The 16,291-nt window shown below is 44.4% G+C and overlaps 2 protein-coding genes across 2 annotated transcripts in view; both read right to left on the reverse strand.

Annotated features, from left to right (window-relative positions):
- The window catches only part of LOC137427424 (uncharacterized), a 109,425-nt gene that overhangs the window by 73,515 nt on the left and 19,619 nt on the right, over positions 1 to 16,291 (reverse strand). The window contains exons 4-5 of the mRNA XM_078777080.1: positions 10,553 to 10,615; positions 8,382 to 8,525 (exon numbers count right to left, since the gene is read on the reverse strand). Of these exons, the coding sequence (XP_078633206.1) occupies positions 8,382 to 8,525; positions 10,553 to 10,615 (207 nt within the window). The remainder of the gene's footprint in view (positions 1 to 8,381; positions 8,526 to 10,552; positions 10,616 to 16,291) is intronic.
- On the reverse strand, positions 826 to 8,130 carry LOC137428093 (uncharacterized). The gene is made up of 5 exons (XM_078777081.1): positions 8,056 to 8,130; positions 7,472 to 7,960; positions 2,908 to 2,938; positions 1,789 to 2,253; positions 826 to 1,703 (listed from the first exon to the last, which is right to left on the reverse strand). The coding sequence occupies exons 1-5, from the start codon at positions 8,128 to 8,130 to the stop codon at positions 826 to 828; spliced, it is 1,938 nt and encodes a 645-aa protein (XP_078633207.1).

The raw sequence follows: 16,291 nt of genomic DNA on the forward strand, positions 1-16,291 counted from the left end.
CCATCTTGGAAAAACCGAAAAACTTTGTACCTCTATATCTCTGAAAGCGCTGAATAGAAAAAATTGAGACATGGCTCATTGTAAAGAACTCTCCATGGGGAATAAAATATGTTAATGATGATGTCATAGGTGCCTCCATTATGACGTTATAATTCGACAAGTACAAAACTTCATCCAATCGAGATGAAATTTATTGAGCGTCATGTCGGCAAAAACTGGTGGAGAAAAAAAAATGACATCATCGGTCACGTGGTTCGGCCGCCATCCTGGAAAACCAAAAAAATTTGCACCTCTATATCTCTGAAAGTGCTCATGAATAGAAAAAAATTGAGACATGGCTCATTGTAAAGACTTCTCCATGGGGAATAAAATATGTTGATGATGATGTCATAGGTGCCTCCATTATGACGTCATAATTCGACAAGTACAAAACTTCATCCGATGAAGATGAAATTTCTTGAGCAAAATCTAGGAATAAATTCGTTTAGAAAAAAATAATGATGACGTCATTGGTCACGTGGTTCGGCCGCCATATTTGTTTCAACACAAAAGCCTTAAAAACTACTGAAAATACATCCTGGCGAGGGTTTGCAATCTATAATTGCTCTTTTTCTTGTTCCTGTATTGTTGTACTTTCATCGATTGAGATATTGTGTGTTCTTTCTGTTTTACCAGATAGAAATGAGCATTTGGTGCCTTTGTCAAGACCAAATTCCATTTGAATGTCCTCTGAGTACTCCTTAAATCGTTTGAGTTGATCTGCTGATTTGTTATCATTTGGTGTACACAGTTTTAGATCATACATGTACATGCACAGCACATGTGTCACCTTGTGTGTACTATTTGATGTCTCCTTAAATGTGATGATTGAATGAATGCTTTTGGACACAAAGAACAGTTGTGTGGCTTCTCTCCTGTGTGTATCCTTTGATGAACATGTAAATGCGATGAGCGAGTAAACTCCTTGCTGCAAATAGAACATGTGAAGCGCTTCTCTAGTGTGTGCATACTTTGATGAATTTTCAATTCTGAGATATAACTAAAAGCCTTGCTGCACCACGAGCACTTGCAGGTCTTCTCTCCTGAATGTAATCTTCGATTGTGATTTTTTAAATCTGTTGACCGAAAAAAGGCCTTCTGACACACAGAACACTTGAACGGCTTCACCCCTGTGTGTCTTCTTTGATGTCTATACAAATTTGAAGAATGATCAAAGGCCTTGTTGCATACAGAACATTTTAATGGTATCTCTCCAGTGTGTACTTTTTGATGAATTTTCAATTCTGAGATATAAGCACAAGCCTTGCTGCACACAGAACACTTGTGTGGCTTCTCTCCTGTGTGTATTCTGAGATGATATTTCAAATGTGATGATTGAATAAAGGCTTTATGACACACAGAACACTTGTGTGGCTTCTCTCCTGTGTGTATTCTGAGATGATATTTTAAATGTGATGATTGAATAAAGGCTTTATGACACACAGAGCACTCGTGTGGTTTCTCTCCTGTATGTATTCTTAGATGATTTTTTAAACTCGTCGAATCAGCAAAGGCTGTAGGACACAAAGAACACTTGTGTGGCTTCTCTCCCGTGTGTATTTTTTTATGATTCCTCAAATGTGATGATTGAGCAAAGGCTTTAGGACACAAATAGCACTTGTAAGGCTTCTCACCTGTGTGCATTCTCTTATGATTCCTCAAATGTGATGATTGAGCAAAGGCTTTCAGACACAAAGAACACTTGTGTGGCTTCTCTCCCGTGTGTATTTTTTTTATGATTCCTCAAATGTGAAGATTGAGCAAAGGCTTTAGGACACAAAGAGCACTTGTAAGGCTTCTCACCTGTGTGAATTCTCTTATGATTCCTCAAATGTGATGATTGAGCAAAGGCTTTCGGACACAAAGAACACTTGTGAGGCTTGTCACCTGTGTGCATTCTTTGATGAATGTGCAAATGTGATGAGCGTGCAAACTCCTTGCTGCAAATAGAACACCTGAACGGTTTCTCGCCCGTGTGGATTGTTCGATGTCGTTTTAAAGCTGATAACGTTGTAAATGATTGATCACACACTGAACACTTGTGTCGTTTCCGACTTTCTTGGATATTCTTGAGGGTCTCTGTCCAACATTTGCAAGACAAGCTGCTAAATGTGTCAGTTTCTTGAGAAACAGTTTGTGTCATGTGATGATTGAAAACTTGTGTGTTGAACAACTGAGAACAGTTTGAACAAGAACCCAGTTTCATTTCTTTCTCTGTAAAGACAAGTCACAAAAAGCATCAATAATTCACGCCAACTTGTCCACATTTTATAAGTATTTCACAAGTAAATTTAAACTCTGCTTGAGCTCGGTCGTGCCATTTTTTGACTCTGCCGAATACCATAAAGATAAGTACTTCCGGTTGTTTTGTCGAGTTTTTGCTGTTTATTTTGCTGTCTTTGTTTACTGTGTGCTTCTAATTTGGGTTTTGTTTTAAAAGTCGTGCCAATTTGAAAGTATTTGTCAGACTTTTCATGCCAGGTTGTTGAGGCCTACAATTTCCCAGTTCGAGCCCACAATCGTCTTTTTTTTGTCTTTTCTTCCGACTACTGTCAGCCCTTTCGTTTTCTCCCCGATCACTTTTTTCTTCTTCAAATCCACCCAATTTTAACCCCTGCTTAGTGTTAAAAAAAAATCAATTCCTTATTGCCACCAACCCTTTCACCTCACCCCTACCTTCCGACTTCCCCCATTTCTACTTCCTATTCCGTCCTCTCTTCATTTTTGCCGTTTCCACTCTACATTCCCACTCTGATCATGAAGGTATTCACCAAACAGCTCAACATTCTTTTCTTCAAGATTTTGCCTCACTCTTCTTCTACCTAACCCTCAAAATAATAATGTTACGTTTGAGGGGGATAGGGATACCTTCTTCCAGGAAGCTGCATAGGTGCTCCGACTGTCGTAAAGAAGAAAAACTTTGATGTATTAAAAGTAGGGATCCGGTAGACCGTGTGTTGTGTAAGTGTATTGTGGCCCTCTCTGAGAGGGGTGGGGTATATTAATTAGTGAGGGATTATGGGTAATTAATCCCCTGCATGTAATTGCCTCTGTAATCTCTTCCTGTGTTCCTTATGACACTGCACTACACGCACATTGCATCTAGCCAGGAATCGGCCATTAACCACAATAATTAAAAACCAACCGGAAACCAGGCATCAAGCACGACCGCGGATAACACCAACTTGTTGAGCACACAGGACAGGCAGGGTCATGAGCCACGCCCCAAAGAGCAGTGATTGAACCGGGATTTGATTGGCACAGAGACTGGTAGGATGAAACTCTGGGATTGGTGAAGCAGGCACGGATGACGTCAGAGCCACGCGTACAAAATAGTTGGAGCGGCGGACATTTTGTCTCCTTTGTCTGGACTTTGTTGGTGAACGGTTGCCGAAAAGCTCTCTCTCAGCATTGACATTTTGTCTCTCAGCATCGACGTCCTTTTGGTTCTGCTCGCTTTGGGATATGAACTGCGTATGGAGGCGGAACTGCGAATGCAGAGCTGCCGTTTCCGTGCAGAGATCGTGAAGACAAGCACGGCTGGAGGAGCGAGATGCACGCCTAGGCCGTTCACTTAGTGTATGGAGGCAGGAGTAAGCGGGCCGCGTGGGAGGCCTACTTCACACCAACGAGCGCGTTTGACGCGCAAACACGTGGAAGCCTCAGACGATCTTTGACGATTCCTGATGAGATACACCAGCCGCGTAGAGCTAAGTGCCATACACGAACATATTTATTTTCCAATTATTTTATCCTTTGTCTGGATACAAGTCTGTGTAGTGGGGGTGCTCCAATTTAGGAATATAGTTTCATTTATCATGCATTTTCTTTGTTGCCGGCATTTTGGTTAATAAAGCCGGCATTTTCTTTTACATTTTGAACCTGTGTCGGTTGAATTAATTATTGCAGGTTTGAGGACTGCCGGGGGGATCCATGAAGGTAAGCACTCTTTGGTCTCTTCCCCCCAAGCGTATTCTCCGCTATATTTTGACTGAACGCCTCGGAGTTAAAGCTCATTCGGAAATCCGTTTCCTTGGAAGATTTTAATCACCAGGAATATGACAATAATTTTTTTTTAAATTAAAAATGTAACTGCTCCCGCCATATCTACAAGCTGCTTATATACACCTCTTTAAGTTACCCTGATAGTCTTCACGGTGCCATTTAGAATGTTTCAATTTCCCTCTTTCTTTGCACTCTTTTGACCTTTTCCACGCATTAGACCCTTTCCACCCCTTAGAGCCATTTCGACCCTTTACGCCCCTTTGAAACACTTGGAGCCTTTTGACCTTTCACACCCCTGAGACCCCCTAGTTACTTTACACCACGTAAATCCCTTTAGACCCATTACACCCCTTCGACTGCTTTTGACCCTTTACACCCCTTAGGCCCTTTGAACCCTTTGCAACCTATAAACCCCTTTCGACCCTTTACGCCTATTAGACCTCTTTATATCCTTTACATCCCTTAGACCCTGCACAGCCCTGAGCACCCTTTCGACCGTATACACCCCCTTAGACCATTTACCCCCTTAGTCCCCTCTAGACCCTTTACACCCCTTAGGGGTGTAATGATCAACATTCATCAATGATCTCTCCGACTCTCTGGAAAATCCTCTCTATCTCTTTGCTGATGACTCCACTATCTGCCGCTCCATTCCTCATCCTTCAGATCGGCAGTCTGCAGCCTCCTCACTCTCTGCAGACCTGGACAAAATCACAGATTGGTCAAACAAGTGGAACATGTCTTTCAATCCTGACAAATCTCACACTCTTACAATGTCTCTCCGAAAGGACCGACTGGAAAACTCTCCCATCTACTTTCTCAACAATCCTCTCCAAGAAGTTCTGTCGCTCAAGCTTTTGGGTCTCACTATCTGCCATGATCTTTCTTGGGAAAACCACATTTCCAAGCTGGCCTCCAAAGCCAGTCGCCGACTGGGCACCCTCCGTCGTGCAAAGTCCTTCCTTGGCACACCTGAGCTCCTCACCACATACAAGGCTTTCATCCGCAGCTCAATGGAATACTGTTCCCCCCTCTGGGCTGGTGCTCCTGCCTCACACCTAGCTCGGCTTCACACTCGAGGCCAAAGCTTTCAGAATCATTGGAATCTCCTGCGATGAAGTTAACTCCGAGGGCCTTTCACTCACTCACCGCAGGCAGGTTGGTGGTCTTTCTGTCTTCTACCGACTCCTCTCCGGCCTTTCTCCCCCAGCTCTCTCTGTGCTCTGTCCCCCCCAATATTCCTTCGGGTCACACAAGATCTGCCTGCAACCCTCTTATGGTTAAACTGCCAAAATCTAGGCTCTCTGCTCACCTTCACTCTTTCATTCCCCTTTTCTCCCACCTCTGGAACAAACTCCCCCACTCCCTTCAATCCCACTCCTCCCTCCAGGTCTTTAAAACAGCTGTTCACCACCATCTCTTCTCTTCCCCCATCCAAAACCTTGATCTTTTCTACCCCAGCTAATTCACCCCAGAGTCCTTGCAGTGTTCATATGTTTTATACCTCTCCCACCTCCCCCCAAGTCCTCCCGATGTCCCTGCTCTGAAATGTTGTGTTTGTGTCCTTCCCCCTCTTGTCTGCCGTCCCCCTTGTTTTTTGTGTTTTGTGTGTCGGTTTGACTTTTTGTGCGATTAATGTTAGCTCTTTCACGAGCCTCGATATTGTATACAAAAAAAACCAAAAAAGATCTTTACACCTTTTTGAACCCTTCATACCCATTTCGACCCTTTTGAGACAAATATACACCTTCTTCAATACCTTTCAACACTACTGACTTTTTAAGACCTTTTGGAAACTTTTGACCCCTTTTTCTCTTTCGCCTTTCAACTCATTTAGACCCCTTTGAAGAGCCATAGGCTCTTTAAATACTTTAGACCCCTTTTTATGACCCTTAAACACTTTGGACCCCTCAGAAAATTCGAAACAAATTCCCCCCCAAAATTGATTTTGACGACCTTTTCCGTACACAATTCGCATCACATCACAAGTTGCAATGACAAATCGAAACTGATGTTGAAAAGTGAAACAGAATCTACTGATCAGTGGATCAAATGGGAAACCAGAATTAAATTTTGTGAGAAATCCCCAATGGAAATTGCTGAAAGCAAAGCTATGGGGAGTATAGAGAGAGGGGGAAGGTCGCGAGCTGAAGAAACAATGTGGAGAGGAATAGGTGCCTGGAGGTGGTCGGTTGGTATTGAAATAACTTTGGTGATCTTCCATCAGGCGGTGGGCCCAAACCATGCCTAAACCCATTTCCCAGCTGAACTTTCATTATATCACCCTCACTCCCGAGCAGTACTTCGGAGCAGTAGAACAAGTATGGATTGGAAATCTTCACTGGCAGAATTAAACGAGTTTGGCGAGGTTACCAGCTACACCCATTGCGACATCTGCTCACTGAATATTTACACTGAATTCGTGTTTCTACCAATACACACTCCAAAATAAAATTCTCATTTCAGGTAAGACATCTATGAACCCTCGTCATTGATGGGTACCTTTGCTAGTTCTCTTATAATTCGCTCTTCTTTTTCCTCTTCAAAAGTTTCTTTTCTTCTCTTCATTCTTTTCGTAAAAATGAGTTTCGGCCACATATGGGTTTGCCCGTCCCGGGTGACGCCATGTGCCAGTCATCACTGGTTCTCAGTTGCAAAACGTTTTTCTGCCACATACGAGTTTGGCAGTCCTGGAAGATGCCATGTGCCAGTTATCACTAGTCCCAAGTGTAAAAACGCCTTTTGGCGTTTTGGCCACATATGAGGTTCCAACATTTGCGCTCCCAACATTCGCGGGTTCTGTGTGTTCGCGGTTTAAAAAAATTGCGACCTGCTTATACACTGATGGCCCTGTGTCCTGCGTAGTACTTTTTTCCATGAGGTGCGAACATGAAACAGTTCCAAAACATATCTTCCACCAGCCACACACAAAGCAACTGGACATGCAAAAAACACATCTTCCACGAGCTTTGAGCATGACCTGCTTCTACATTCGCAGCTCTGTGCTTCGTGTTTTCATGTCCCTTTGCGGCCACGTAAAAAATATTTTAGCTGCGCTACAAGCGAGCTATGCAGGATGTCCCACCATTCACACTGTGAATATAGCTTTGCGGGATATCCCACCATTCACACTGAAAACATAGCTTCGTGGGATATCCCACCATTCACACTGTGAACATAGCTACGTGGGATATCCCACCATTCACACTGTGCACAAAGCTTCGTGGGATATCCCACCATTCACACTGAAAACATAGCTTTGTGGGATATCCCACCATTCACACTGTGAACATAGCTTCTTGGGATATCCCACCAGCTGCTTCACACGTCATTCCCCGTGAGTTACTGTACAAAATGAAAACACTCCACCGCATCTATTTGTGCTCTTAGCTGTCCCTCCTTTCCCCCATTGAAACAATGCCCCAACATTCACGGATTTTCCCTCGGCATTTCCCTCGGCATTCGCGGCATTTCCCTCGGCATTCGCGGCATTTCCCTCGGCATTCGCGGCATTTCCCTCGGCATTCGCGGCATTTCCCTCGGCATTCGCGGCATTTCCCTCGGCATTCGCGGCATTTCCCTCGGCATTCGCGGCATTTCCCTCGGCATTCGCGGCATTTCCCTCGGCATTCGCGGCATTTCCCTCGGCATTCGCGGCATTTCCCTCGGCATTCGCGGCATTTCCCTCGGCATTCGCGGCATTTCCCTCGGCATTCGCGGCATTTTCCTCGGCATTTTCCTCGGCATTCGCTGCATTTACGGCATTTCCCTTGGCATTCATGGCATTTCCCTCGGCAATCACAGTATTTTCCTCGGCATTCGCGGCATTTTCCTTGGCATTCGTGGCATTTCCCTCGGCATTCGCGGCATTTTCCTCGGCATTCGTGGCATTTTCCTCGGCATTCACGGCATTTTCCTCGGCATTCGCGGCATTTCCTCGACATTCGCGGGATTTTCCTCGACATTCGTGGGATTTTCCTCGACATTCGCGGGATTTTCCTCAATATTCACGGGATTTTCCTCGGCATTCATGACATTTTTCTCAGCATTCAAGAAATTTTCCTCGACATTCGTGGGATTTTGCATGAATCGGGAACTGCCAGGAACCTATCCTCCCCTTTTTCCATTGAAACAATGCCCCCGCGAATGTATTTTATGTGAAACGTGTATTTTAAATGAAACAGGTATCCCTCATTCACATGAACAAGCCATTTTAGTGAAAACAATTAAAATCGACCTGTTATTCTGCAAGGTTCGAAACAAAATTATTTAAGCGTGAAAGAACTAACAAAACAAGGAAACACAATGAGATGTGATGTATACAGAGCTCGTCTTACCTTCAATCAGCTGAACAGTTTTGCTTGGCTCCGTGGGTGGAGAATCACACAGTTCCTGCTTTACATGATTATAGCTCAAAGCATCCTGGGAAGTCTGAAGAAGGTTGTTTTGGAAAGTTTCTGATTTCACCACTTCAGCTTCACCTGAAAAACATGTGACAACAGTTCATTACAATAAAGGAAGGGATAAACAAGTAAATCTAAACCAAAACAATCATTATAAGTGGTGGAGAGAAACGCATGGGGTCAACAACAGACAAACTACTTTTCCCACTTAACCAAAGATGTCAACAAAGGAGGGGGTTAATGGAAAAAAACCTCATGAATATGAAAGGGCAGGATGGTCAGAAAATAGAGGAAGTATATGATGAAACTATATGGTATTCATAGGATACTTACCCTCCGCAGTCAACTTGTTGCGAGCCAACTCTTATGTTTTTGAACACTTTTTATCATTGATCCAATATGGCTGCCAGATCACATGACCGATGACAACATACATTTATATTCTCTAATATAATTGTTGCATAGATCACACTCAATACATTTCAAACTGATCAGACTAAGCGTTGTCCCTGTCAATTTATGACGTCATAATTATGGCACTAATGACGTCATCGTTAACACCTATTCCCCATATGGAGTTCTTTACAATAAGCCATGTTTAAATTTTTTCCATGCAGCGGTTTTGAAGATATAGAGGTGCAACACTTTTCGGTTTTCCCAAGATGGTGCCTGTACCACATGACCTATAACGTCATGATTATCATTAAAATACTCTTCAGGAATAGGTGCTCCTATGGTGTAAATTTCGTGCCCACCAGACCAACAGTTGCTGAGAAAAAAAAATTCACAATGATCGGATAAGTGTTGTACTTGTCGAATTATGACATCATAACGAAGACACCATTGACATCATCATCAACATATCTTATTCCCCAAGGGGAGTACTTGACAATGAGCCATGTTTCAATTTTTCCCATGGAGTGGTTTCGGAGATATAGAAGTGTAACTTTTTTCGATTTTCCCCAAGATGGCATCTGTACCGCGTGACCTATGACATTATAATCATCATTAAAAATTCTACAGGAGGAGCCGCACATGACTAACAGTTGCAGGATTTATTTTTTTTCATACTGATCAGGTTCAGCGTTATACTTGTCGAATGACGTCATAATGGAGGCACCTATGACATCATCATTAACATGTCTATTCCCTATGGGGTGTACTTGACAATGAGCCACGTTTCAAATTTTTCCATTTAGCGGTTTGGGATATAGAGGTACAACGTTTTTCCAAGATGGCATCCGTACCACGTGACCTATGACGTCATAATTATCAGCAAAAAAATCTACAGGCAGAGATGCTCCTACGGTAAAATTTCATGTCAATCGGACCAACGGTTCCCGAGAAAATGAATTTTTAAAATGCAGACACGCACGTACGGCACACGTACGCACCCGAATGCCTAACCATGCTTTTCACTTCGCGAGCACAGGGTCATGACAATTGGGTGGTCTCCCTGATGCATAACAGCTGGGTGCATTCCATTGTTTTATAATAATTGTTCTGTGAACTCTTAATTGATGCCCAGGGATTATTATCTCCGTCATTTTTTTTCATTCCTTACTACGCACCTTTGCTAAAAATCAAAGTCTCAAACATTTGCCACGGCCTGGTTAAACACGGGGTCACTTTTCACCATCACCCTTTTACTCCTCCTGCTTCTGCAGGTGATACCACCCCTCATACCCACTCTGACCACCAGACTTATTCTCTTCGTCCGCACCTGGATTGTAGTCACTGGCATGAGATTTCACAAGAAAGCATCGAGCAAAAAGGTGGGAAAATACTTTTCGCACCTTTTTGCTTTGTTCAAGGAAACACAGTCTTTCTTCATTTCTCTCATATACATATACTGCTTACCTCATCGTTTATCATTATGTTGTGATATGGAAGGGAGGGGAGGGGGAGAGGGGAAACTCCACAGCATGAATGTGGTAAGAATAGTATAGACGGTGTGTTTGAGTTAGATATAATTACTCTTGTATGAGGGATCTGGCAGGGCAACACTGCATGTAATATGTGTACTGTCGGGGCAGTGCGTACAATGTACACGCACACATAACTGTCTGCAACAGGAACAAGCAGAATGTTGATGTGGTTCAGACCTTTCTCCTGAGACGTTGGATCATCCTCAAACTCAGATTCCACCTTCACTTTCACAATCAAGTCTGAAAAAAGAAAAACATCCTGAAATGAGGCTATCACCTGCAGAAGAATACACCCCAAATCTACCTCTTTGAATCTCCGACTTCATTCCTGAAATTACTAGTCGTGTCAATTTGTTGCTCTCTCTCAGGCAATTTGTTTTATACCATGTGCCCCTTCCCTCCCCAACCCTCTTCCTTCCACAGATCTCCTGATGTCCCTGTTCTCTACTGTTGTGCTTGTGTGCTTCCCTCTCCCTCCCAATCTTGTCTCCTGCTCCCTTTATTGTTTTATGTGGCCGTTTCCGTTTATGTTTTTTGTGTTTTATGTGCTAATGTGTGTTTAATGTGCTAGCTCTTACACCTCAAACTTGTATGCAAAAAAAATAAAAGAAAAAAAAATAAAAGAAGGCTGACAACTTTGGCATTGTAAAGATATGAAGGTTTATCTTCTTTTTTTTTTTGCATTTTTCCAGCTAGCTTTCACGTACTTGCATGCACAGCAGGATAACGAACATACCTGGGATTTTCATCGACAGCAATTACTTGATCAACTTAACAGTTATATGAACATTGGTAAAAATAACAAGTATCCGTGTCGTGAAAAAATACAAATTTCACTGTGTCATAAAACCAAAGGTTTGTTCATTGATTGACATCAAACTTTCAGACTGATGGAATCCAAACTTGAGTTCATTACAAAGATAAAATATAAGCAATACACAAACCCGCCGGCACGGCTCAGCACTGTGCTGCACCCTGTTTTACTCGACCTTACACCCTGTTTTACTCTACTATACTCTCCTCTACTCTATTGTACTCTATTGTACTCCACACCACACTGCAGTGCACTACACAGCAACACAAATGGTGACTGGCTCTCATCTCCGTTCAGCTCTGTCTTTTGATTTCTGTAATTCACAAACATTCCAAAAAGTACCTCCCTCTCAGAAACCATTCATTGATGTGAGATGGTTGTACATTAAGGATCCAGAAACTGCTCAATACTGCGAGATCGTTCCATATCCACATCTTGCCATAACACTCACGATCTTTCTTTCGGTTGTATTTCAAACTATCATGATAATACTTGTCACTTTTCTAATCCATCCACAACTTTTACAATCAACATCTGGCCTCAACAATAGTCATACACGAACCAATACACAGCCCAACAGTATCTCATAAAGAGGTTATGACTGTCATATGTTAAAGATCAATGACAAACCTCAGTTAGCAAAACAAACAAGAGGGAGAATTGATTTGCAATACATGTCCCCTACCGATCCGCATGAATGTTCTTGTACCAAGCAAAAACGGCAGAACTCCGAGAAAAGTTGGCAAAAAACACCAAAACTCAAACGTGTTCTGTAACTTATCATAACTAGCAACGGTACCCGCCCTACGGGCGGGGCTTCAATTGGGAGGCCCGATATGAAAAAGCAAAATATCAGAAATTGAGGGCTTTTTTTTTTCTTTTAACGATTTATATAAACATCCGTTAAATCATATCACACGCAAATCATCAAAATCTATACAGTATTTGTAGAATTTCAATAAAAGCCACATCACTGTTCATATCGGTAAATATTATTCCATCATGTTTGGAAAAACTGGAAAATTGGAAAAACAATGCAGCCTATTTTACTCCACGGGGTCCCAGGATTACCCACCCAAAATTTTGTTGCGATCGATTCAGCCGTTTTTGCGGAACTTGGGAATGGACAGATGGACATTTGGTGAATTATAGTAAGACTAGCGGGGTCACCCGTGGGAATCCCACGGGCATGGATGTGTGTGACATTTCGACATATTGAGTTAGATGCTGCACATTCATTTTTACAAAATGGTTACTGGCAAGTCATCAGATCCAGAAATGGTGTAATGAACACAATTTTTTTATTTCACATAATATGTGACCCCTCACTCCTCTCCACCTGACACTCTCCTGTCTCCACCTGACACTCTCCTCTCTCTCCACCTAGCACTCCTCTCCTTTCCAATCCCTCACCTCTCCAATCGCGCCTCACACTCCTCTCCAATCGCGCCTCACACTCCTCTCCAATCGCGCCTCACACTCCTCTCCAATCGCGCCTCACACTCCTCTCCAATCGCGCCTCACACTCCTCTCCAATCGCGCCTCACACTCCTCTCCAATCGCGCCTCACACTCCTCTCCAATCGCGCCTCACACTCCTCTCCAATCGCGCCTCACACTCCTCTCCAATCGCGCCTCACACTCCTCTCCAATCGCGCCTCACACTCCTCTCCAATCGCGCCTCACACTCCTCTCCAATCGCGCCTCACACTCCTCTCCAATCGCGCCTCACACTCCTCTCCAATCGCGCCTCACACTCCTCTCCAATCGCGCCTCACACTCCTCTCCAATCGCGCCTCACACTCCTCTCCAATCGCGCCTCACACTCCTCTCCAATCGCGCCTCACACTCCTCTCCAATCGCGCCTCACACTCCTCTCCAATCGCGCCTCACACTCCTCTCCAATCGCGCCTCACACTCCTCTCCAATCGCGCCTCACACTCCTCTCCAATCGCGCCTCACACTCCTCTCCAATCGCGCCTCACACTCCTCTCCAATCGCGCCTCACACTCCTCTCCAATCGCGCCTCACACTCCTCTCCAATCGCGCCTCACACTCCTCTCCAATCGCGCCTCACACTCCTCTCCAATCGCGCCTCACACTCCTCTCCAATCGCGCCTCACACTCCTCTCCAATCGCGCCTCACACTCCTCTCCAATCGCGCCTCACACTCCTCTCCAATCGCGCCTCACACTCCTCTCCAATCGCGCCTCACACTCCTCTCCAATCGCGCCTCACACTCCTCTCCAATCGCGCCTCACACTCCTCTCCAATCGCGCCTCACACTCCTCTCCAATCGCGCCTCACACTCCTCTCCAATCGCGCCTCACACTCCTCTCCAATCGCGCCTCACACTCCTCTCCAATCGCGCCTCACACTCCTCTCCAATCGCGCCTCACACTCCTCTCCAATCGCGCCTCACACTCCTCTCCAATCGCGCCTCACACTCCTCTCCAATCGCGCCTCACACTCCTCTCCAATCGCGCCTCACACTCCTCTCCAATCGCGCCTCACACTCCTCTCCAATCGCGCCTCACACTCCTCTCCAATCGCGCCTCACACTCCTCTCCAATCGCGCCTCACACTCCTCTCCAATCGCGCCTCACACTCCTCTCCAATCGCGCCTCACACTCCTCTCCAATCGCGCCTCACACTCCTCTCCAATCGCGCCTCACACTCCTCTCCAATCGCGCCTCACACTCCTCTCCAATCGCGCCTCACACTCCTCTCCAATCGCGCCTCACACTCCTCTCCAATCGCGCCTCACACTCCTCTCCAATCGCGCCACACTCCTCTCCAATCGCGCCACACTCCTCTCCAATCGCGCCACACTCCTCTCCAATCGCGCCACACTCCTCTCCAATCGCGCCACACTCCTCTCCAATCGCGCCACACTCCTCTCCAATCGCGCCACACTCCTCTCCAATCGCGCCTCACACTCTCCAATCGCGCCTCACTCCTCTCCAATCACGCCTCACACTCCCCTCCAATCGCTCCTCACTCGCCTCTCCAATCGCCTCTCCAATCGCGCCTCTCCAATCGCGCCTCTCCAATCGCCTCTCCAATCGCGCCTCACTCACCTCTCCAATCGCTCCTCACTCGCCTCTCCAATCGGCTTTCCCCGTCTCGTTTCTCTCGTTTTTCTCCCGTCTCGTTCTTTTTCTTGCTCCAAATCGGCCCGTCTCGTCCGTCGGCCCGTCTCGCCCGTTGGAATCGGAAATCGGCCCGTCTTGCTTTCGTGCTTGCGCGTAAATAAATTGTGTTCATTACACCATTTCTGGATCTGATGACTTGCCAGTAACCATTTTGTAAAAATGAATGTGCAGGATCTAACTCAATATGTCGAAATGTCGCACACATCCATGCCCGTGGGATTCCCACGGGTGACCCCGCAAGTTTGCATTTGCGTTCGTCGATGGACTCGTTCGCCCGTCTCATTCGTTTTCTTGCTACATCCTGTTCAAGTCTGCATTCTTCATCGATCGTCTCATTCATTTTGGAAATAGAAGTTTCCACGCAGCGCATGAATTGTCATGATCCTCAAGAGGAAGTGTCTCGTAATCATCAAATGATAAATGGCAAGTAAATTATATTGTGGAAAATTTAAGATTTCAAATAAACCTATTTAAAGTGTATGCGCACATAACTAATTTTAAAAAACGAAGAAATATCTCTCGGTAATTTCCTGAAACATATTTTACTTCCGGCTAATAATGTTGAATGAAATAAAAACGAAGAAATATATGTCGGCATCATTGTTGACGTTTTTGTGACGACTGTCATCAAACGGAAAAGTAATATATCTTAACGGAAAAGCAAAAGCGAATTTTTAATATATATCGACACGTTGCCGTCGGTGTCATGTTGGGCGGTGTATGATACACCATGACGCGATTTTTAAAAATATATCTCTGCATTTTCCCGCGTGTGTGGAATGTTCTCAATTATTGCTGACACCGAGTCTAAAACCATCGATAAAAATGAAATCATATGGTGAGTTAGATTGGAGATAAAGGCGTGAGAGACTCAATGGCCTTGAAGTTACAGGCCTTTGAGAATTTATTTCGTTCTATAAACGTCAACTTTCATCGGATTTTCTTTCCGTTTTTTTTCAACCGAGTCTAAAACTATGTTAGCGACTGTGAAAAATGAAATGATATATCGAATTTTTAATATGTATCGACACGTTGCCGTCGGTGTCATGTTGGGCGGTGTATGATACACCATAACGCGATTTTTAAAAATATATCTCTGCATTTTCCCGCGTGTGTGGAATGTTCTCAATTATTGCTGACACCGAGTCTAAAACCATCGATAAAAATGAAATCATATGGTGAGTTAGATTGGAGATAAAGGCGTGAGAGAGACTCAATGGCCTTGAAGTTACAGGCGTTTGAGAATTCATTTCGTTCTATAAACGGCAACTTTCATTGGATTTTCTTCCCGTTTTTTTTCAACCGAGTCTAAAACGATGTTAGCGACTGTGAAAAATGAAATGATATATCGAATTTGATTTGAAATAAAACTGGGAGAGAGAGCAAGACACCACGGGCCTACAAAACAGGCCTCAAAGCTATGCGAGTTCATAAAATGATGGATATTTTTTGTTTATAATTATATGAAGCCACTCCCAGAATGGGTGGAGCTATGGGTGGAGCTACTCTGCAAACCGAGTAAGCCACACCCCGGACAGACAGACAGACAGAATCATCTACGGCTATTATAATATAGATAAAGGCATGTACTAAGTTTCAGTTGGATATGTTAAAGGGTGTGGATAAAAAAGTCCAGAAAAGCACAGGTGTGAAGGATGGATTGACAGGCAGACAGACTGAGGAAATATATCGTCCCCTCCGGGCAGGTGACAATTTCTTTTTTTTTTGTATACATGATCGAGGCTCGTGAAAGAGCTAACATTAATCAAAAAAAAATCAAACAAACACATAAAACATAAAATAAGGGGAGCGGTAGACAAGATGGGGAGAGAAGAGGAAGCACACAAACACAACATTTGAGAGCAGGGAGAGGGCTTTGGGGGAGCAGGTATGGGAAGGGGAGGGGGGAGTTGGGAGAAGTATAAAACACAAGGACACTGCAAGGACT

The sequence above is a fragment of the Myxine glutinosa genome, chromosome 5, assembly GCF_964187855.1.
Source record: "Myxine glutinosa chromosome 5, kmMyxGlut1.1, whole genome shotgun sequence".
Lineage (NCBI taxonomy): Eukaryota > Metazoa > Chordata > Myxini > Myxiniformes > Myxinidae > Myxine > Myxine glutinosa.

Excerpts from the sequence above, each read along its gene's own strand:
- LOC137428093 (XM_078777081.1), bottom strand. The coding sequence starts at position 8,130 with ATGCAAAATCCCACGAATGTCGAGGAAAATTTCTTGAATGCTGAGAAA. Across the intron at positions 2,939-7,471 it reads CCGAGGGAAAATCCGTGAAT|TCGGAGCACCTATGCAGCTT; the intron begins GTTGGGGCATTG and ends TCTTTACGACAG. Across the intron at positions 2,254-2,907 it reads ATGCAGCTTCCTGGAAGAAG|AGAAAGAAATGAAACTGGGT; the intron begins GTATCCCTATCC and ends TTGTCTTTACAG.